At 38.7% G+C, this 24,278-nt stretch overlaps 1 protein-coding gene across 1 annotated transcript in view; it reads right to left on the reverse strand.

Annotated features, from left to right (window-relative positions):
- Positions 1-24,278, reverse strand: part of Rubicon (run domain Beclin-1-interacting and cysteine-rich domain-containing protein rubicon) — a 178,532-nt gene that overhangs the window by 115,683 nt on the left and 38,571 nt on the right. The window contains exons 5-8 of the mRNA XM_067136464.2: positions 16,483-17,922; positions 8,388-8,562; positions 5,031-5,162; positions 3,457-3,665 (exon numbers count right to left, since the gene is read on the reverse strand). Of these exons, the coding sequence (XP_066992565.2) occupies positions 3,457-3,665; positions 5,031-5,162; positions 8,388-8,562; positions 16,483-17,922 (1,956 nt within the window). The remainder of the gene's footprint in view (positions 1-3,456; positions 3,666-5,030; positions 5,163-8,387; positions 8,563-16,482; positions 17,923-24,278) is intronic.

The following is a 24,278-nucleotide window of genomic DNA, read 5'->3' on the forward strand; positions in this document are numbered from 1 at the left end:
CTCTGTTCAGCAGGACTTTAGAGTGTTTCTTATAGGGAACTGGAAGTCTGTAGTTTTTTGGGTCCGTTCAGTTACCTTTCTTATGGAACGAGTATATGAGCGCACATTTCCAGTCATTCAAGATTTTTTCAGTTTTCCATATGTCTTCAAATTACTTCTGCAGCGATTTCTCCTCCGATCTTCAACATTTTTGCTATAATGCCGTCTTCACCTGGTACTTTGTTATCTTTGAGCTCCTTGATTATCAGCTGGATCTCATCAAGGCTGAAATCTGGATTGTCGTGGATTTGTTTCTGGGAATCTAGTCTTTCCAGAGGTTCTTCGCAGTTCAGCAGCACTTTAAAATAGTCTGCCAAGAGCTGGCAGGTTTCTTTATTAGACTATCAGTAACTGTACTTCCATTTGTTCGCTTGAAGCAGACTTGGTGGTTAATATCCCTGTAGCTTCTCTTTGAAGGTTCTGTAAAACTCTCTGGTGTTGTTCTTTCTAAACAATTTTTCCACCTTTTCCACCCTATTTTTGTCATATTTTCTCTTCTCGGCTCTTATAATCTTGGCTATTCCCTTCCTTTGATTCTTGAAGTCTTCACACATTTCCTTGGTCGTACTGAAATTCCTTCTTTTCCAGGATTTTTATCTTCTTTCAAGAGCTTCGTCACACTTTTCGTTCCACCACCTGTGCTTCAGTTTTCATGGAGGGTTTCCCAAACTTTCGGATGCTTTGATCAAGGATTCTCTGGTCTCTTCCCAGCAATTCATCTCCAGGTTAGACAGGTTTTGAAGATACTTATCTTTATTCTGCTTTAGTATCTCTGTATTGATTCTGGGCTTCTTGCTCGCTCTTGGTTTGGGTCTGTCTTTTTGACATTAACCTGGTGGTCTAAGCCAATGTTTGCGCTCTTTCTTACTTTGGTGTTTAGAATTTCTTTTCAATTTCATTTGGCTCTGTGCTTGGTAGTACCCGACGATTTTCTATACTTCCTTTCCCTACCAACCTGAGCATTGAAGTCACCGAGCATGATTTTTACATGATGTTGAGGGATTTTGGAAGCTATGTCTTCAAGAGTTTTCTAAAGGTCATCCATCTTTTCTGGGTTTCTCTTACTATCTTCATTTATAGGAGTGTGTACATTGATAATTGTACAGGCTTTATTACTAGGCCTAAAGGAGAGGAGCGAGATCTTCTCTGATGGTGAAGTAAATCTATGATGACTCCATTATGTTCCTTTTAACTACAAAGGCTGTCCCTACTATCGTTATGTTGGAGCTACTTTTTACCACAGGTTTTGCCTTGTAGATTCTGAACCCTTTTGAATTTATTGGGGTTTCATCCAGGTATCTGGTCCCTTGTAGTGCCAGTATACAGATGTTCTGGTCTTCCAAAATGTTGGTCACTTGTTTTAAATTTCCTGTCTTCAGTTGTGTATTGATGTTAAGCATTCCTAGCCAGTGTTTTTGCTTGGTTTGTATCTGCATTGAGGTTCTGGGAAGCTCTGACTCTTCCCTACATGATGTTCCAGGCTCTCCAGAATCTGACGGCCTGATTGCCCAGCTCAGGGCGGTGGAAGATTTCCATTTCCGGCTACTTCTTGGAGTAGTCTTCACCGAAAGTGTTTCCATCATTCCTTAAGTTGAAGAAAATTGGGAGGGTGGGCATAGCCCACTCCTCAGAGCTAAAACTGGGTTGTAAGCTCCAGAGTTTATTTTAGGCTTCCCCTAACCTGGAGAACAGACGCATGTTGTAGCCACCCTGACCATGAGAACAAACACTACATGCTGGATTCCAGTGACATTTCCTCCACCTGATGAGTCCAGCACCCACCTATAGGGCTCCTCCGCACATAGCCATTGGTCCCCCGGGGGTCAGGTTATTTTCCACCACCCAACATTCGGCGTTGAGACGCTGGTTGTATGGTCTACTCCATTACCATAGCAGGGTGAGGCTGGTCAGACAGGTCATCTCTGCCAATATTCTAGTGCTATTCTGAGCTTATCTTGAATCATACCATTTAAGATAAAAATAGAAATGGAAAAATTCTGTTATGATTTTTCTTCCTATAATGTGTGTAAGAACTGGAAGTTCTATAAGACTACTACTTCTTATTCTCCTCAACCCTAAGGTTGGTGGGTAACATGCATGTCTTCCAAGCATTTCCGTTCTTTGACAGGTGTGCTCAACTTTAATATTGTCTATAAATTGCACTCTAGGTCATTCTTTGGTCATTCTACCTTCCATTTTCCTTTCAAACAGGGTAGTTCACAAGTCAAAGCAAGTGGCAAACAAAGCTATTTCATCTTTTGTTCAAGGTTTCAACCAAGGTGCGTTTCACATTTGCTCTTTTAAGAATGTTCTTGTTTGTGACTGTCAGTCCAAAGTATTCTTAGGAGTCAACGCCAGCACCACATCTCAAAAGCCTTGAATTTCATCACTACTGTGAGAATTTATTGCCAGTGTATAAGTGTCATTCATTATTGTGCAGATTATTACTCTTCAATTATTATTAAGTTTTATTCAGATAACTCAATGTTCTGATATCCCAACGTCTAATAGCTTTTGAATTTGAGTGTTAATTCTGTGAAGGTAATTTATTTAAATAAATCAGGATAGAAAATTTGTGTTTTATAATAGTTTTCTTACTATTAATTATAATTCATTCACTTAATAAACAGCTTACCATGGTTTTTATTCCAATTAGTGTAACCCAAACTACACACACTGTTGTAACGGACAATGAAGTAGTATCAGTACCAGTCAAATGGCATAACCCCCCACACTTCATGTTAAAGAATTAACTTCAAGAAAATATATGACCCCATATCATATATTCCAGCAGACTACAATCTTAGATACATTATAGAATTCAAATAAACAACAATTAAGAGAGATCAATGCCTGTAGTGAGGTGCAAGCTGTCTTCTGTTTATCCTGAAAAATTTGCTTTTTGTGGCTTACATCAATTGGACTGTACACCATATTATGAAGAATTCAATGTTGCACTTCTAATGTAGCTCAGAAGAAGAAAGTACAGGAGTAGTTATGCCAAAAAAAAAATCACTTGTTCCATGAATTTTCATTAAACTGAAATTGGATTATCCATGTTTTTTTGATTTTTCATGCATGTTTTCCCCCTTCATTAGCCTGAATAACTAAGAGTTTATGGTATTTTAAGTATATTATAAGAATTTGCACATAGAGTACTTTCAAATTTTCTTTCTTCCCTCCTCTTACAAACGGTGAGACTGGACTAGTATTGTGTCATGATCAACACATAAAAATCTATAAGAAACACTATACAATCCCTTGGTTATATAAAGTCATGGAAACAACACACACAGTTTGAATGATATCCCAATCAGTACTAATGATACCTAGACATTCCCAATACATAAGGAGAATCTGAAAATTAAAGTACTATAAGTTACACACCTAAGTTATAAGAAGCAAGTTAACAGCTACCTGTTGTGGAGCATCTTGTTCGGAGACCAACCATTCCAAATCAGAGGCTCGTGGAAGCTGCTTTTCACTGAACTGACGAAGCAAAGATAGTGCCACTCCTTCAGCTGATACCACAGATTCTGTAACAGCTAAATCTGTGCCTGTGCGTGCAGGAGGATGTTTGGAGAGATCAGCTTCCGAGTACAGAGAAGCCATTGACACGGACAGACCTACACAGATGACCTGGTCTCTCATTTTCTTGAAATCGTTTACAGATAAGGAAACTAACTCTCTCTTTTGTCTGTCTGAATCACAAAAAACTCGAAACAAATTACCATATACACACAAATACTCACTGCATATTTTATTTTAAAGTTGGCACTGAAAAATGCAGATGTAAGCATTATTCAGAATAAGGTTGTTATATCGCCTTCGTAAAACATGAAACTCATTCAGCATTACACACGGCGTTGATTACCTAGTTAGAAGAGAGTTATGAATCACATGTTACATCCAGCTGTAAGTGCAACAAGTTCTTGTTATTGGTCATTCATGACTAGAAAAAGCTTCATGTCATTGAAGATGCAGAGAAATTGGAAATTATGCAGCAGGAAGAAAGTACAGTACCAGTTGTACTCAAAACTGGCAAAGAAGAAAACTCTGACTTCAAGAAACAGATATTTAATTGCCAGATATTTCTTGGACAAAAATCAAAGCATCTGGACATTGAAAATAGGCAATGAAATATATGAATGAAAAATGGTATTGCAGATACATAGTTATAAGTGAAATGTGCCAGGTAAAAGCTTTAGCTATAGCCCACGAACAAGGTTTATGGTGTGTTTGAAAACAAATAGATATTTTATACAAGATTCATTTCCTTCAAATGAAACACAAATTAATGTTAATCTTCTTTAGAATGTCCTCTTCTAAAATTAGGATGTGTGGATTATTCAATGGTGCAAATTATATGCATATATGGTATTTCAATGTAAAAATTGTGTGTAAAATAATGTTAATAATAATAATTCAGATTCGGTAAGTGATAAATCTGCATAAACAATTATGAAAGAGAAATAACACTATATCAGTGAAGTATTCCAATATGATGTGAAGTGCATGGCACATACAGGGGATATTTCTGCAGTGTGTACTACTTATTATTATTATTTATTTATTTATTTATTTATTTTTTTTTTTTTTTTTTTTTTTTTTTACAGGATGAGGTATTTACAATTGGCTTTATGTTGCACTGACACAGATAGGTTTAATGGTGACGATGGGACAGGAAAGGGCTAGGAGTGGGAAGGAAGCGGCCATTACCATAATTAAGGTAAACTACAGAAAACCATCTTCAGGGCTGTCAACAGTGGGGTTCGAACCCACTATCTCCTGAATGCAAGAACACAGCTGTGCGCTCCTAACTGCATGGCCAACTCACTCATTGAGATGAAGTTATTTCCACTGATATGTATGAGGTATACAAGCAATATTTTCACACAGTGTACTTAATTTTTTGACAACCGATACAATACTGTAAATATTTCAACTGGAGCTCCTTGGAACTTTGAAGTCACTTACAATTTTCAACTCACCTGAATTCCTCAACTGAGCCAAATTCTTCACTTCATCTACCTCTAGGTCATCCACATCATCTGTTGAAATACTCTCAGATGGTGTTCCAGGAGATGACGACAGGGGGCTTACACTCTGGTCAGTAGTTGTAGCTGAAATAAGCAGTCTTCATCATTTCTTAAATTCTCAAAATAAAAAATAGTTCAGGTAATAGAAACAACCAAAGAGTTTGACCTTCTCAATGTGTGTTCTCAAGTTTATTCTTTTGGTATTCTCTCTGTTCACAGTATCAAAAAAGTGAGTTTATCCTATGTGTTCATAGACCTTTCCTAGCTGCCTGTCTTTGATACATATTAATCAAAATTAATAATAATAATAATAATAATAATGCTATTTGCTTTACGTCCCACTAACTACTCTTTTACGGTTTTTGGAGACGCCAAGGTGTCAGAATTTAGTCCCGCAGTTCTTTTACCGACACAAGGTTGGCGTATTTGAGCACCTTCAAATACCACCGGATTGAGCCAGGATTGAACCTGTCATGTTGGGGTCAGAAGGCCAGCGCCTCAACCGTCTGAGCCACTCAGTCTGGCATTAATCAAAATTAAGGTTCCTAAAATTAAAAGATAGTAGTTATTTTGACACATAGGAAAGTAAATGACGTGTGCAATATAAAAAAGCTTGTGTCTGGCCAGGTGACCCTGTTGTGATAATGGAGCAGACTATACAGCCAGAGACAGTGACTCAACGCAGAGTGTTGAGCGGTGGGAAATAATCTGACACCTTGAGAGGACCAGTAGCTTCGGGCAGAGGAGCCCTCGAGAGGGTGGTGTCCCTGAAAGGAGGTAAAACTTCCAAAAACCATCATGTAGCATCTGTACCCCAGGTTAGGGGCAGCTACAAGAGTGTCTGTTCTCCAGGTTAAGAACAGCTTTTAGATCCCAAAGAGGGTTAGTATCATCAAGGGCAGATGGTCATAAAATTTTGCTCCAGAATCAAGTCAAAGGCTGGTAACTGTTCAAGATGGTGATGATTAAAAATATGCAATAATACATTGGTTCCCGATGTGAAGGTGTGCATCACGCGGAAAGTGACACATATCTAAGCAGAGATGCTTCATCCAATAGTAGCGCCGGCACTAGTACGTTTGCAATGTGTCCTGAACATGGATGGATGGATGATATGTTGAACACCTAATGTAGTCTATATGGTGTCACATGGACCCATATGTATCATATGTATAAAGTGCTGGGATGAATATGCCATTGTCTTAATTCTTTATGGCCTACATTATATATCCACCAAATTGCATGTGTCTACAAGCAGTGGTTCTCTCTCTACAAACTGAGTAACTTCGATTATGACCACCCTGTTTTTGAGCACCTTCAAATACCACTAGAATCTGCCAAATTGTGCTCAGAAGGCCAGAATTTCTACCATCTGATCCACTCTTCCAGCAAAAGAAAAAAAAAAGGATTAGACAAAAAGAAGAGGTTTTTGTACAGATGACAGAAGATGAAGAATACAGGACAAACAGAGAAGGAAAAAGAAAAGTTTGGTGTATATACATTTTAAAAACACAGTGGCTGCACAACTAATTAAGAGCCTTGGCCCATCACTATGAAAGCTGCCCAGCCAGTTGGTCTCCCGATGTTGAAAACACACGTAGTCAGCGGAAGGGTATCCTCGGTCATACTGTTTGGCTTTCTTCACAAGATAAGAGTAAATAATACGAGGGCAGATCAAATATAAACGGAAATTATTTTTAAAAAATTTATTGCATCAAAAAAAAAAAAAACCACATAAAGAGATCACTTTTCTACATAGTGACCTGCCTTCGATACACATTTTCTCCAGCAGATTGGTAAGTTTTTGATGCCCTCCTGATAGGAAGAAGAGGAACGTGTGCAGAGCCAGTTGCGCACGAACTCTTCTACACTTGCATCATCATCGAATCACTATCCTCCTAGGTCTTGTTTGAGCGGTCCAAACGAATGGTAGTCGCAGGGCGATAAATCTGGGCTGTAAGGAGGGTGTTCCGGAGGTGTCCAGTGAATTTCCTCCAGTTTTTCCCCGCATTAAAGCAGCAGTATGCGACCCTACATTGTCATGGAGAAGAATGGCGTTTTGGATCGGTTGCTGGTGTCACTCGTTGTGATACACAGCTTTTGCTTCACCCAAAAAGCAACAGTAAAAGGCGTCATTAATTGTCCTTTGTTCGTGAAGAAAATCCTCCAGCAAAACGCCCGCAGAGTTCCAGAAAATGGTTGCAAGCAACTTTCCAGCAGACGGGTGTGTTTTGGCCTTGACCGGAACAGCTTTGTCTCTTCGATGCCATTCCATGCTTGCTTGTTTGCTTGCTTGCTTTGACTCTGGGGTGTAATGATGCATCGAAGTTTCATCACAAGTCACAATACTATGCAACAAATCCTCTCTTTCCTCCTCGTAGCGACATAGGAGTCTCTGACAAACTTCCTGGCATAAAATTTTTTGTTCCTGATTGAGGAGACTAGGAACCCACCTGACAGACAATTTTCTGAAAATGAGTTCATCTTGGATGATGGTTTGAACACTTCCGTAACTTATTCCTACAGCTAAAACATACATACATACATTATTATTATAGACTGTTATGCCTTTCAGCGTTCAGTCTGCAAGACTCTGTGAATTTACTAAACGTCGCCACAATCCTCGATTTGCAACTAGTGTTGTGGCCTCATTTAGTTCTATACCTCTATACCTTGCAAAATTTTTATTCACTGATTTTCACCAATAATGTCATGAATGTTGTGTTGTGTGCAGTGGTGCTTGTCCACAGTCTCCTTCATAAGGTTTATTTTCCACAGCTTCTCTTACTGCCACAAATTTTTTAGCCCACTCATACACTCGAGTCTGTGAAAGTGTTTCTTCCCCAAACTGTGTGTGGAGCCATCTCAAAATGTTGGAAGGTTTGGTGCCCTCTTTTGCAAGAAATTTGATAATGATGTGTTGCGCAACAGACGTGTGCACCTCTTGCTCACTCATGGCGTACTGAAGCAGCCCAGCTCTCCACCATTGTTCGCGCATGCAAAACCCTTCTCCAGATACCCCTACTAACATCCTGGCAAAGCCCCACCTCAGAATTATTACTAACAGCAGCGGTACATTCAAATTCCCGTTTATATTTGATCCGCCTTCGTACGTAATGGAAAATGAACAAATAAAAGTAAACTTTTGTTTCCTTTATGAGGTTGAGGAGGAGTAACAAACTCATTAAATTGACTTCAATAGAGATCATTTCATAGAAAATACAGAAATAACAAAGAGAAAATCTGGGCCACCTTAAAAGATATGCATTGGTAAAACCCTTTGATCCCTAATTAATACAAACTACTTACTATCAGTCTTCCCATCGCTGAGCAGCGACACACCCCACAAATGATTCTGTTTCTCCTGTTGCCGCTGGCGCCGTCTCAGGCGGATCCTTTGCTTCAAGTGGTTTATTTCTTCATCACTTTCATCCCCAACCTCACCTCTTTCTTCAGCAACTCGTAACTGCCGGTTGCACTTCACCTGTAGAGCCAAATCAAACTGATGAAAATAAACTTTATATGGAATGCAATTATAAATAAATTTACTAATGATTAGTAACTCTTCATAATGACAATATTAACTCTGCAATTGCTGCGGTAATCGACATTTGTCGACTTGGTACTTTCCTGCTATAGTTTCCGCATGCTTCTTTAATAAAGGCTCATTTAATAATACAAACATCTATAGTCATGTATTGACTATGTACTAAGCATTGTTTGAAAACTTTGCCACAAATACTGGACCTATATTTATTTGTTATCTTTCACCCGCCCGCCCGCCAACATTCCTGTCAGCTGTCTGGCTGATAGCAGGCTTCATTCAACAGCTATGAGCACGTGGAACATTAGTAATGATAGTGAAGAAATCTTCAATCTTTTAGTGGCCGATTCCGATTTAGACTGTTCAGTAAATTTGGACAATGAAACAAGTGATGATGTGCATAGTAATTGTTTGGAAGAAAGTGCCAACGAGGAAGATCATTTTGTATCGGACTTGCGGGATATTAGTGATGACATCGAAACTGCAGAAATGAACAGAAGAATATTGTATAATAAGCTTCAAAAAAAGGGCAATTAGTGCTCCTGACTTCAGAAATTCTGTGATAATGGGACTTCCACGAGAGTATCAGCACAGTCCACCAGTGAAACGAAGACCTTCTGATTATATACCTCAAGCGTGCCTGACGGAGAGGCATTTTCATGGGGAGCAGCAGGACAAGTCACAAACCTAATTGTGTTGTTTGTTCCAAATTAACAGCAAAATGTTCAAATAAAGGACAGGGACTGTGCAAGAGAAAACAGACAGTATCTTTTTGTAAGAATTGCCCAGGACAGCCTGCAATGTGTCCAGTTCCATGATCAGAGATGTATCACAATAATGTGTGTTTCAAGGTCAAATGTCACTGCTAGTTTGCCAAAATTAAAAATGGTGCAATTGGTGTTGAATGTCACTAACCTTTAAAAAAAAAGTTTCAGTTCATTTGGAAAATACGAAAAAAATTACATTTTTCTGTAAGTGTTCTGCTTAAAAATAGCGCAGCGAAAGAGTTAATAACAGACAGAATACCAGTACTCAAAACAAAAATGAAACGTGGTAATTTCAGCTCTCAACAGACACAGAAGTGATAGCTGGTTTTATCTAATCTTGTTCATCACTTGACTAGCAAGAACAGCATGAATTTCACCTGAATCACCTGGATTATCTGCTTATGAAAAAGTTTACACAGGAGTATCCTGGAAAGCTACTCTGCCATAGAAGCGCTTAAAGTTATACAAACTTCCACACTTAAACGCTTACATTAATTCTGCAGAAGAGAAGACAAATATAATCCCAATACAGTCTTAATCGTATTAGGTATAATACAATACTAAAATGCGTTTCTGTTTGAATTTTCCTCAAAACACAATGCTTTGCTTATCTACGGTAAAAGACTAAAGGCTATTCTAGCTGACAATTATAGAAGTGACACTCTAGCCTTTATCATGAATAATAGCACAATGTTTTCAATGAATAGACATAAGATAACATTTGCTTCTACAAAAACCTCCTATGTAAAATATTTCAGCTTAGGACTCTGGATGGAAAGGTTCTGTCATTCATGTAAGGTTCAATATAGTTGATAAATATATCAAAGAATTCTTTCTTACTCATGTACATGCTGAGAGTCAGAATTTTGCCTTTCAATTGCAATGACGATATGTTATGAACACAGATTACTAATCATGACCCACTTTGAAACATACACAATTCCTCCCAGTTACAATTAATCTATTGAAAACAAAGCAAGTTTGGAGTACTATCACTCTCGAACACCAAGCCACAGCACCAACAGCATTACATGGCATCTAAACCAATCATGCATGACTTTCATTTTGAAAATCAAACTTGCATCAAACTCATCAGTTCGTAACTAGCACACCTACCAAGATGCTGGCCAGTGCATACTGTGGATGCCACAGCGTAGGCTAATTGTAGCCACTGGCAATGCCAATGCACTATGAGAGACTTTGTCTCATTATCAAAAATTGATACCTGCTTGGCCATCAGATGATATAGATGATGATTCCCATAGGAAATCTGAAATATTTTTTCCGAATGAGTAAATTTATAATACCAATATAAATGGTCCGTTATTGGATAATGAGACAAAGTCTCTCAAAGTGCATTGGCACTGCCGGTGGCTACAATTAGCCTACGCAGTGGCCTCCACAGTATGCACTGGCCAGCGTCTTGGTAGGTGTGCTAGTTACGAACTGATGAGCCCAACCTAGCACATGGGGGGCGAAACGCTGGCAACCAGGAATGAGTAAGCTGGAAAATTTATGATGTCCAATAACGGACCATTTATATTGGTATTATACAGATGTCCTTCGAATAGAAATGTTATTCCACTTCATGAACCTATACAGCCATTCTTTGCTTGCTTTTAACTGCAAGATTCCTACAATGATTTTGTCTCGATCTTCAAAACCTTTAACGGTAGTATTTCATGCAAAACTGAATAGTCATTTTGTAATCCAGTTACAAATTTCAACAGTTCTTTTCTCAATTTCTGCATATTGGCCTGAATTTTCTCCCTTTTTTTTAATTTACACCAGTAGTGTACATGAGATTACTCTACACAAAAGTCATATACGACCCATAGTGCTTGAATTTTATTTCTCTCATACAATGTTATTTTTCCACAGTAATGATCACTCACTAATACAAAAGAGGCATTCCAGAATGCATATACTTATTTTCAAGAAATGGTCCTAAGCATGTAGACTTTCGGAAGTGCTGTATAAAACCTATTTTGAGGTTACTGGAAGACAAGAGTTTTGAAATAATAAAAATTATTATTATTACTATTCTATTTATTTTATATTTTATGGCCTACATTGGACCACTCTAGTCAATTATACAAAGGATTTCTTGACTTCCTATCAGCTCAATACTTTTTCATTCTGAGAGATGCTGCCTCCTTTGTTTTGTTGAAAATACCCTCTCATTAGACCTTTTATTGATCTTGGTCTGTAGCCTGGTGTGTGTGTGTGTCATTAAGTATCTTAATTTTTTGTTTTGTTTTTGAGATTGTCTATTGTTATTTGTAGTTCTTTAATATCCCCCTTAATAATAATAATAATAATAATAATAATAATAATAATAATAATAATAATAATAATAATAATAATAATAATATTTTGATTTATGTCCCACTAACTAATTTTTTATGGTTTTTGGAGATGCCAGGGTGCCATAATTTAGTCCCACAGGAGTTCTTTTACATGCCGTTAAATCTACCAACACGAGGCTGACGTATTTGAGCACCTTCAAATGCTACCGAACTGAGCCAGGATCGAACCTGCCAAGTTGGGGTCAGAAGCCCAGCACTTCAACCATCTGAGCCACTCAGCCCAGCAGTTTTTGAAATTAATTCCAGTTAGGATACAATGCAAACATATCACTATTATTTTTCTTCTTGTATAGAGACAAATTATCAAGAAAGTTTGTCTCAGTGCTTTGGAAGTCAAATTGAATGCTGGGGTCAAAAATGACCCATGCTGTAGATACTACTGTACACACTCTCAATTATTTTTGAAATTTCTTTGTATTTGCAATAAATGACCCTTAAATAAATGGATAGTAACAAAAAGCATGTATTTTGTAATTATTTCTAACCTTGGCCTGAAATAGGTTAAACTCTGCTTTCTAGCACCTATTTTCCTTATGCATCACTAACCACTATTCACTTACGTATGTAAAAATAATTAGCACAGAGACAGGCTTGCTACTAGCATACTAGCAATGCATGCACCGTGCCTACACCTACATTATGCAAAACTCTCCTAGCCAAGCGGTTTTACAACTGCAGTGTTGCCTCTTGCGCTACTCAGTTGCTGTGTACAGACTGACGATTGACCATTGAAGCAATAGGGCTGTGGCTAGACAGGTATTGTTAAACGTAATAATATTTTTTTTGAGAAATGAACGTAACATTTTATTCTCTTCAACCTGGCTAGACTGTATGTTAAATAAAGCAGTTATCTATGCATTAAATGATGCAAAAAGACTGTTGCACAATGTATTTTTTAAGTAGCTGCCTTTGTTGTAGACCATCATGCATTTTTTAAGAAATATATTTTTTTTTTTGCTAGTTGTTTTACGTCGCACCGACACAGATAGGTCTTACGGCGACGATGGGACAGGAAAGGGCTAGGAGTGGGAAGGAAGCGGCCGTGGCCTTAATTAAGGTACAGCCCCAGCATTTGCCTGGTGTGAAAATGGGAAACCACGGAAAACCATTTTCACGGCTGCCGACAGTGGGGTTCGAACCTACTATCTCCCAAATACTGGATACTGGCCGCACTTAAGCGACTGCAGCTATCGAGCTCGGTTTTTAAGAAATAAAGTGTTTTTAAATGTCATTACAGAATTAAGCATTACATCAACAGCAAGTGTTTCATTACTGGTTGTCAAATGATGACATGAATAACAACGGCAGAGAAAGTGGAGGATATGTTAAATAACTGGCAATCGACCTGATCACTCAAACACTACGTTACTTAATGTACGTGTAGCCACTGAAAATTGCATTCTTTACTGGAAGACTGTGGGCCATGATCCATTTGTGGGCATTTTGACTTTGAGGAAGGCCTTGTATGTCACTATTGCATGGTAACTTTCAGTCTTTAGCCATGGTATATTGCACGAGTCTATACATATTTCTTGGTTCTTTAACAAATGAATGTTACGTTTAAAAACACCTGTCTAGCCATAGCCTTAATTTCTTCATGACGGCACATTTTGTAAAACAGGTTAATAGAAAATACACACAGCAGATTGACGAAACAGATCCCAACACAAGTTTGGAATCTCAAAGGTAAACCCAGATGGCACCATAGAGTGGCTGAAGATTCGAGGCTGAGTGGGATAATGGAACAAGATGTCCTAGATAGACACATCTTTAAAAACAAAGTTCAGGATTGGAGGGTACCTGAGGATGAGTTCAAACCAGCGAAACACCTTCCCTAATCAAAGGACAGAAGAAACACTCACATTAAGAGAATGAAGGACATGTGGGCAAGAATACATACGTAACCTAAATAAACGTGGTCCAATGAGGCTGTAAAAAAAAATCCTGTCTTAGGAACTGAAGACCTTTGTATACAACACACTACAAGAAGAACTGTTTCATCCAAAGGATGAAAATCTTACCCAATGTATGTTTTGATACAAAGTAATATTGTAGAACGATTCAGCAAATTCAAACAAATATATTAACAGAGAGTATGTTCTATAAGAGATCATATAAATCAAGTAAACATGTATATTGTACATTATTGCCATGTTAAGGTCCTCTATGGATCTGTGGATAAAACACAACACATATGTGGAACTCTAAAAAAACATGTTGCTCCCCTGCCAAATGAGAGAAATACCTTGCACAATTACACCCAAGATGTCAGGAAAGAAATCTAATCTAAAGGAATAATACAACAGACAGCACTCAAAGACACTACTTCCCCTTGCATAAGAATAGAAATCCTTAGAGAAGAATGTTTTTTCACAAATTCCCATTTTCCTTCCCACAAAAAAAATTAAGGATTCATTCATATGAACAACAAATTACTGTTCAAATGCCCATGCTCTTGAAGGTGAGTCCAGTGACTGTGATGGGTGATTTGCAAACTCTATTTGCGAGTACCACACCATTTTTGGTAGTTACTCCTTGCCTCAGATGGGAAGATCATTAGGCAAGTATGTGTGTTTCTGTGTCTAATGTGATGATTGCTTATTATATGTTATGTAGTGGATGATGATGATGATGTAGGGAGAGAGCATAATCAAGTGATGGCATGTAGCCTACTCCTGTCCATCAACACCAAGGGGACTGCTCAAGGCTTAACATCTCCATCAGATAGACAAATTGCCATCAACACTGTTATCATCTCCCTTCACTCTACACGAGCACTGAAGAGAGGCTTTTAACTACCACTTCTCCTAACCCTCAGGCCAACATTCCGATTATGTTTTTTCTTTTTTCCCACCAATTGGTCTAAAATGGGCTAACCATGGTGCCAGACCACAAAGACTTGGAAGACTTAATGTCTTAACGATCATGGCCACCAGGTGGACTGAACAACAAAGCAATCTGTACTCTTGCTAATGTTTTTAACAATTTGCTTTATGTCGCACTGTCACATACAGGTCTTGTGGCGACGATGGGATAGGATAGGAAGCGACTGTGGTCTTAATTAAGGTAAAGCCCAAGCATTGGCCTAGTGTGAAAATAGGGAACGATCTTCAGGGCTGTCGACAGTGGGGTTCAAACCCACTATCTCCCAAATGCAAGCTGATAGCTGTGACCCAAAACGCATAACCACTTGCTTGATCTCTTGCTAACATAACTAGACCCAAAATCCATCATAACTACCATTACTACAACTACTGCACTGAATGTTCTTCATACACGTTGTTTAGTGTGGCATGTAGTCAGTAAGTGAGTGAGCGAACAACTGAGCAAGCAGGCATTCACGAAACAGGAGGAGCTGCAGAAAAAGTCAAAGACAATGGTATTCTATGATAAGAAAGGTCACTATAATCACCTCTTCAAGTAAAGATCGAACGGAAATGAACTTGCCACCCTACTGCAAGTTAACTCTGTTTCAGGATGCCTGCCCCTGGCTTAGCTGGGGCCAATGACTAGGTTGCCGATGTCGAGGTTTGTTGGGTGGTTAAGTAGAAATCACAATTATATCAGGCTATGTTTATCTTACTCCAACACATGTTAATGCAGCCTATCTGTAGAGTCCTGCACGAATGCGGATATCTGCAAAGTAAGTGTCTTGGTGGATACAAACTGTATAGCAGTGCGAATAATTTTGCTGATAATTTCTAAATAATTACGTTTATTGATTTTCACTCAGGTATACTCTTGTTTTTGGTTGTGGTTAGGTGACCCTTGACATTGGTATGGGAGAATAGTGATATAGAAAGAGCCTTGAAACCATAAAGCCGTAAATCTGACGTAAGCCTAACTAGCTCCTGCCGGCAATTAATGGAAGGAAGGAACAAAGGTAAATATGTCTGTAGTTATTGCAAGAGGAAATCCCTCAAAAACCTGCGACTGTAGGGGTTCTGGTGCCAGGTCGATTGTATTATGTTAACAGATCTATATGTTTCAGTGCCTTGGGTGTAATATACTGTAGTTAGATATTTAAATTATCTGTGGATAACCATTTTGCGGATGCGGATGAAGGAAGTACGGATGTGGATATTATGTTGTATATCCATGCAGGGCTCTACCTATCTGAAATGGAAGCACATCATTCGTGTTCTGTGCAAGCACAGAATGTCTGGATGCCTGCACACCTGAGGGCCAAGATCTTCAAAAATGCACTATGCATAGTTTCTGTTTACAAAATGAATGCTGATTAGCCTCCATGAAACATGAAAACACCCTACTTGTCATGAAGATGCATATCTTCCAAAGGGCACTTGATCCCCCACCTGGACTATGTTGGAAACAATGATGTATGATGAGTCATAGGAGTGGCACCCACAAAGGACAAGATGCAAGAAACCCATCTGTGTTGGTATGGTCATGTTTTGCACAGCAATGAGCAGTTTGTGGCCAAAATAGCCTTATACCTTCAACAGGAAGGAAACTATGGAAGACTCAAGAAATGATGGCAGGATCAGCTGAGAGAGGACATGATACCAATCAATGTGTCCCCTAATTGCCTTCAACAGGCACAAGTGGAGAACAGCATGTAGAGAAGAGAATCCAGCAGCATGGGAAAAATACTAAGAAGAATTAATTAAGACCTGGCATAATAGAACCAATGAGAAGAAGAGGCAAGAAGTCTAAGAAAGAAAAGAAAGAAAATATTAAGCTATTGTCCACTTGATAATTACCTGTTCAATAGCAGCAATCATTGCTTCTGAAATACTAAAGTGTGCGTTTTCACGATCCAACTCTGCAGACGGTCTAGCAAACTGGCCAGATGAAAGAAAGCTAGTGAGTGACTGTCCCTGAAGTGGTCGTGGAAAAAAGCCTGTAGCCATTGGAAGAACACTACTTCCTCCATCTTCTATGAAGCTCTTCTTGAGTGGCCTGTGTCCCAACACAATGTTACCACCACTCAACCACTCTTCTGCATACTCCGGAGCAGAGCCTATCACACCATTCTTTTTCTTTCTTCGTTTTCCATCCTCATCCTCCACATTCCAGAGTTTCAGTTCATTTGGGCGTATGTTAGGTTTAGAAATCTCTTTAGGGTGGCTTGTTTTCTCATCATTTGATTTGCCAACATCCAAGTTTAAGGTATCAGAACTACCACTACTATTCATAGTAGTAGTTCGTTTAACAGGAACATTACTATTCACATGAGTATCTTCCACTGTGGCTGGTTTTATGTTTGTAGCATTTTTAGATGTAAATCTAATAGGAACAGGTCTCCAGTCCCTACCAACATGTCCATGGTCCACATCAGAGTGACTTTCCAACATATAATCTATTTTTAGTATACTAGGAGAAAGTTTTGAGCTTGGAGGTGATGGAATTGTTTCAGACAGGGATGTGGAGGGTTCTGAAGAAGAGAAGACTGTGCTATGTGAATGAGATGGGCACTTAATTGGGGACGAAGGCAAGGTTTTACTACCAGAACTACGAGCTGCCACATCTTCACTTGTGCTACACAATCTCAGTATACTAGGTAAACTCTTGCATTGTCTTAACGGTTTTATTTTTTCCCTACATTCACTTTCAACATTAACACTTTTCTCTTCAACTCTATCACAAAGAACAGTGCAATCCATAGCTTCTTCGCATAAACTCTCGTTATCCTGCTCTATCATCTTTCCTGTGTCTACATCACCAACAGAAACAACTATGTCATTCACGTTCACTTGATTAGAACTTGCAGCGACACATTCTACCTGTTTGTCACATTTTAATGTAATATTCGCATGATTACTCAGCGTGTCAGTCAATTTTCCTTCAGATAATAAATGACAACTAGTATCACTAACACTAGAACTTGGTAATTTTTCACCTTCAGTCAAGTTGTTTGAGCTACCACTGTTAACAGAATTCACAGGCTTATCTACTACATTACTACTATCACCGAAGTCTTTGCTGCCATTTAAAGTAACCATTCTGCCATCACCAGCAGGGGTGTTGTCAACAGTGCTACATGCTGTAGCTGAAAGGAGATGCGAGTCCTCAGATGGTTGCTTCTCAAAACGTACTCCTCTATTTCGAATCATATGCCATGCACTATACTGCGTCTCAGGAAAAGATGAACATCGTCGGTGGCTCTTGTGGAAGGGTTTGGGATTCCATGAAGATAGGTACTGCAACAAAGAAAAAAATAATTATATACAAAATTAATAGTTCTGAATCTCCTTTGAATTGAGGTAACCAATACCCAGTTAAAAGTTACAATACCAAGATTAGGAGTTTGACATTGGCAATTCATTGAAGCTTATGTTTGCTTGCTATTTGCTTTACATCGCACCTACACAGATAGGCCTTATAGCGACAATGGTATAGGAAAGGACTAGGACTGGGAAGGAAGTTGCCATGGGCTTAATTAAGGTACAGCCCCAGCATTTGCCTGGTGTAAAAATGAGAAACCACGGAAAACCATCTTCAGGGCTGCCGACAATGGGGTTCGAACCCACTATCTCCCGGACGCAAGCTCACAGCTGTATGCCCCAAACCACACAGCCAACTCGCCCTGCAAGCTCATGTTTCAGGCAAGGTTTATGGCAATGAATCTCATCAGCAATTCAGTTCTGGTTGGTGGTGTGTGTGTGTGTGTGTGGTTTTTTTAAAAAAAAAATTTATTACAAATTGCTTTATGTCGCACTGACAAAGATGGTTCCTATGGCAACAATGGGGCAGGAAACTGCTAGGAGTGGGAAGGAAGTGGCCATGCCCTTAATTACGGTAGATTCCCAGCATTTGCCTGATGTGAAACTGGGGAACTACGGAAAACCATCATCAGGGGTGCCGACAGTGGGATTCAAACCAACTATCTCCCAAATACTGAATACTGGCCGCACTTAAATGACTGTAAAATTTTTGTTCAATGAGTGTTTTTTTCTATCCAGGCATTTATACAAGTCCACTGATCATCATGATGGGCAGTTTGTAATAATTTATTTGTGCACAATATCTTTGGTCAAAGTGTCAGATAGTGCTGAACAAAATGAGAAATGGACTACAGCAGCTAGACTGCACTGAGATTAATTCATGAAGTATTTTTGCTTTTATTAAGGTACTTTATACACAAGTACATATCCATACATGCAAATAAGTGATCATAAATGAATCTAAGGATGTTCTTATAGAACTAAACATTTACTTCTATTACTTAGTAATAAACTGTTTTCTATCTCAGGTATGTAGTATGTTTCATAAATTTGTATCTTGTGTTCAACAGGTTATACTTACACAAAAGTTGCAGCTTTCCACCGGTTTCCTATACTATATATATATTATTCCTGTTAGCTTTCTTACATCAGTGTTTATGACTCCATTTCATTTATATTTTAATTCCTTTGCCAGAGATGAATTTAATGTACATGCGGAAGATAGTTACTTCTTTTTCCCTAATTTACTTGCTGTTTACTAGGTAAATAAACTAATGAGACAGAGATTGAGCGTGAGTGTGTATGGCTTTGTATTGGTCTTTTGGTACACAAGTTCATAAGGTTCATAAAACATTTTTGTACTTAGTAAGCATCGAACACAGATTCGTTTAACATCATCTTTTATTCAGCTGTCACTGAAGCTTAACTGAAAGAGAAACAGCACAATCTGGGAGGACAGCAAATATGATATAGGGGATGATCGTAAGTCTAATATGAAGAGGTTTGGAGTGTGCCTGAAAAGAGCTGTGCCATTTCAAAGAATGTGAGGACACGTACATTACCAAAAACCCAGGAAAGTGTCAAACAAATTTATGTTTATCTTTTATACCACTGGCATAAAAAACAGAAAGTCATCATTACTGTTAGGCTCTTCAGTCTGCCAAAACTAATTTTGAGTAATAAATTTATAAACAACCTGAAAAAAATATATATCGTAACAGAATTATACTTGAAAATAAAACAACTCAATTAATGCCTTGTAAGACATTATTTTGATAGATAAATGATAACTGGGTTTACTAGCCAGCTGGACTTGCACCATTGACAGAGCAACAGATTTTTTCAACACCACACATTCTGAATTCTGAGAATATACGACATCATTAAGATAAGCTCCAGATTTAAAGTTCCTAAGTATTTAAACTGAAATAAACATAAATGTTTATACTTTTTTAAATAAAAAATAAAAAAACAACATGTCATTCTATTTTAATTAAGTTATTTTTTTATCAAGTATAATACTGGTACGATACGTTGTCCTTTTCAGGTAGTTTATAAATTTCTTTCTTAATTCGTTTACCCTCCAAGGTTGGTTTTTCCCCTCTGACTCAGCGAGGGATCCCACCTCTACTGCCTCAAGCTCAGTGTCCTGGAGCATGAGACTGTGTCGGGGGATACAACTGGCAAGGAGGGCCAGTACCTTGTCCAGGCGGCCTTACCTGTTATGCTGAACAGGGGCCTTGTGTGTGGTGAGGGATGGGAAGATTGGAAGGGATAGACAAGAAAGAGGGAAGGAAGCGGCCGTGATATTACTGTACCATCCTGGCATTTGCCTGGAGGAGAAGTGGGAAACCACGTAAAACCACTTCGAGGATGGCTGAGGTAGGAATCGAACCACCTCTATTCAGTTGACCTTCCGAGGCTGAGTGAACCTTGTTCCAGCTATCCTCGCATCACTTTTCAAAGTTCGTGGCAGAGCCAGGAGCTGAACCTGGGCTCCTGGGGGTGGCAACTAATCACGCTAACCAAGACACCACAGAAGCAGACAGTTTATAAATTTATTACTCAAAATTAGTTTTGGCAGACTGAAGAATGTAACAGTTATAAATTAACAGAGTCGAAACTGATAATAAATTTTGGCTAGTTGCTTTACGTCGCACCATAGGTCATATGGCGACGATGGGACAGGGAAGGACTAGGAGTGGGAAGGAAGCAGCCGTGGCCTTAATTAAGGTACAGCCCCAGCATTTGCCTGGTGTGAGAATGGGAAACCACGGAAAACCATTTTCAGGGCTGCCGACAGTGGGTTTCGAACCTACTATCTCCCGAATACTGGTTGCACTTAGATAATAAATTATGTTATTGCTTGTTGTATATTCCACCGACTAAGTTTGCCAGTTTTTGGAGATGCCAAGATGCTGGAATTTTGTCCCACAGGAGTTCTTTTACGTGCCAGTAAATCTACTGACACGAGGCTGACGTATTTGAGCATCTTCAAATACCGCCAGACTGAGCCAAGATCAAACCTACAAAATAGGGGTCAGAAGGCCAGCGCTTCCGGCCAGCAGTCAAAACTGAAAAGAGATGGCTTAATATATTATTTTTTAAAAATTAAAAATGAAAATCATCACTCAAAAGGGGCCATTCTGTCATAGGAATAGGTAGCAAATGAAGTTATTACACAAAATAAATGCTGTAAAAAAAATAAGATTTTCTTGAAAATTAAACTGTTAAAATATTTAAAAACAAGAGAGACTTTCAATGTTTATTTGTCCAACCCTTGTCCCGTGTCCCTACGGGGTCGAGTATGAAGCGAGATGAATCTGTTGTGGCGGGTTTTTATGACCGGATGCCCTTCTTGACGTCAACCTCATCAAAGAAGTTAATGAGATGAAATGAATGATGTGATATATGGTAGTAGGGAGAGGGTGAAACCCGGTGCCAGCACATAGCCTACTCCTGTTGAATAGCACCAAGGGGTCTGCTCAAGGCTTAACGTCTCCATCCGATGGACGAATCACCATCAACAGCATCATTTTTTTGACCAACGGGGCTCGAAACAGCTAACCTCGGTGTCAGACCATTTTAGACTTCAGCGCCTTAACGATCATGGCCACCAGGAGGGCTACAAGAGTCTTTCAATAGAAAATATAAATTATACACCAATTTAAAAACTGACCTTGAATATCATAAATTGAACAATTTTTATTTATTTGCAATAATGCAGATCAAACCACTTTTCAATATTTAACTTCAAAGAACATTATTCAAATATTATTTCAAATCAAGTCAAGTCAAGTCAAATCAAATTACTTTTCTTCCTTTCTCAATATTTTACTTCAAAGAACACTATCCCAATGCTACTTCAAGTATTTTTGCATATCAGTGCCACATTTAGACAAACAGTTTCTAGATGACAATGTAGGCTTGAATCACAAACATCTTTGTTATAGTGAGACTGGTAAGCCTTTCAACTTTCAGTCTCTAAGCTTCTGTGAATAAACAATGTGCCTTCACTATCCTCTATTTGCAACTCTCTGTGACAGAAAATGCAGTGATTCATAACCAAAGCAGCCATATAAACATGTGCAAGGTACATCAAGTGTTACGATTAGTCTTTTGAGAACTGGAATAAGAAAGAGCTGAGGGTACTCCTATTTAAGCAGTACACTCCAGCCAACAATGGATCTGAGGACACTAAGGGATTATCATGCAGTGAATGGAGAAAAGGCATTAAAATGACCGCGAATGTGTCGTATAACAGACAGATCCCAGAATGCAACCTCTGTCAGCAAGAATGCAACACCTGCCCATGTTTTGGGAGCCTGTCCACATGGTGAATATTTATGGAACTCCACAGCCAGATCATACATCGCCAATGCATTGAAGAAAAAAAACGTGTATGAAGAGGTGCATCATCTTTCTATGGCAACAATAGATGGAGTGATATCATTGCTTTTCACCCACATTCTCCCCGGGGATACATTATAGACCCCACCATCAGATTCGAGACCCACAATTACCAAGTGTTGATGCAGAAAAAAGATGTATGTATGAACCTACCATTAAATATTTGAAAGAAATATTTCATCTGAAATCTATGACTATCACTGGTTTAATGATAGGAGTGAGAGGAACTATCCCTTAATTCTTCACCGATTTCAGCACAAGATTCAGCCTTACCAAAGACTTTATTACATCAGTTGTTTAAATTGCATACAAAGGTAACATTGATATATTATTTTAGGAACCATACTTGTGGACCTTAAGAACACTGCTCCATAATGGTTTAGTAACATAGTAATATATTTATATTTGGTACTCTTGTCATCAAGACAACCTGTATGTGCTGCATGAATATTTTGAAATAAAAAGTAATCCACAACCCTTATCTCCAAATCATTAAAAACAGAGTTCAACCATTGTAACCTTTGGTCTCCCTCTGCTTCTCTTACTCTCAACGGCCAAGACCATTATTCCCTTAGGCACCTTATCATTCTCCATGCATCTTACATCACCCCACCACCAAAGCCAGTTTATATGCGCAGCTTCATTCTATGATTTCATTCCTAACTTAGCCTTTATTTTCTCATTTCAAGTATCTCCTTAGCCCACCTGGCGGCCATGATCATTAAGATGTTGAAGTCTAAACTGTCTGACACCATGGTTAGCCATTTCGAGTCCTGCTGGTCGAAAAAATTTCGCCATCAGAATGTTGGCTGGCAGGGTAGAAGAGGTGGTGGTATACAATATCTAATCACTAGATTGTGTGCCAGATGTCTGGATTAAATTCCAAATCTCTCTGCAGTGCTCATATGAAATGAGGGCATATGACACTGTTGATGGCAATTCGTCCGTCGGGTGGAGACGTTAAGCCTTGAGCAGACCCCTTGGTGCTATTCGTCAGGAGTAGGCTATGTCCCGGCACCAGGTTTCACCCTCTACCTTCCTACTATCATACATCACGTCATTCATTTCAACTCATTAACTCCTCTGGTGAGGTTGACGTCAGCAAGGGCATCCGATCATAAAAATCCACCACGACGGATTCATCTCACCTCATTTCCCATCCATAGAGAAATGGGACAACAGTTGAACAAACAAACAAACAAACAAACAAACAAACAAACAAACAAACAAACAAACAAACAAACAAACAAACAAACAAACAAACAAACAAGTATACCACTGCCATTATTCCTACCTGTCTGTACCAGATATCATTTTGGCTACTTTCATGTCTGTTACTTCCAACTTTTGAATAAGATATCCTGAGTCCACCCAGCTATCACTCCCATGCAGCAAAGTTGGTCTGAAAACTGACTGATGTTGCAGCAACTCACAGCACTAGCTTTGCTGCCCCTTGATCCAATTTAATTTAGTACATTACTATCTTGGGAGAATACACTTCCTAAATACTTGAGATGATCTGCCTGTTTCAGTTTTGTACTCCCGACCTCAGCTTTCAAGCACAAGAGAGCTCAGTAATAAAAATCTATATATACTGTGTTCTATGATATATATCCATGTATGTCTGCTGCATATATTACAGCATTATATAGAAAAACAAAGAAAGATGCAGTAGCAGGTTAGGTTTAAAGCAGCCATATGTTGATAACAAGGTTTTTTTTCCATTTAAATGCAACAGGATGGATGAGGAAAGGAAAGCTAAAATGGGAAGAGGCTTTATCAAAGCAAAAGAGAAACATACTTCCATAGAAGTACACAACAAGTCAATGTGAACAAACTACTGGATAAAGTGGGGGCACAAAGAACACAGTTTAACATTTCAGAGCAACTGTTATCAAGAAAAAACACCAACCAACCCTAGT

Source organism: Anabrus simplex, chromosome 1, assembly GCF_040414725.1.
Source record: "Anabrus simplex isolate iqAnaSimp1 chromosome 1, ASM4041472v1, whole genome shotgun sequence".
Lineage (NCBI taxonomy): Eukaryota > Metazoa > Arthropoda > Insecta > Orthoptera > Tettigoniidae > Anabrus > Anabrus simplex.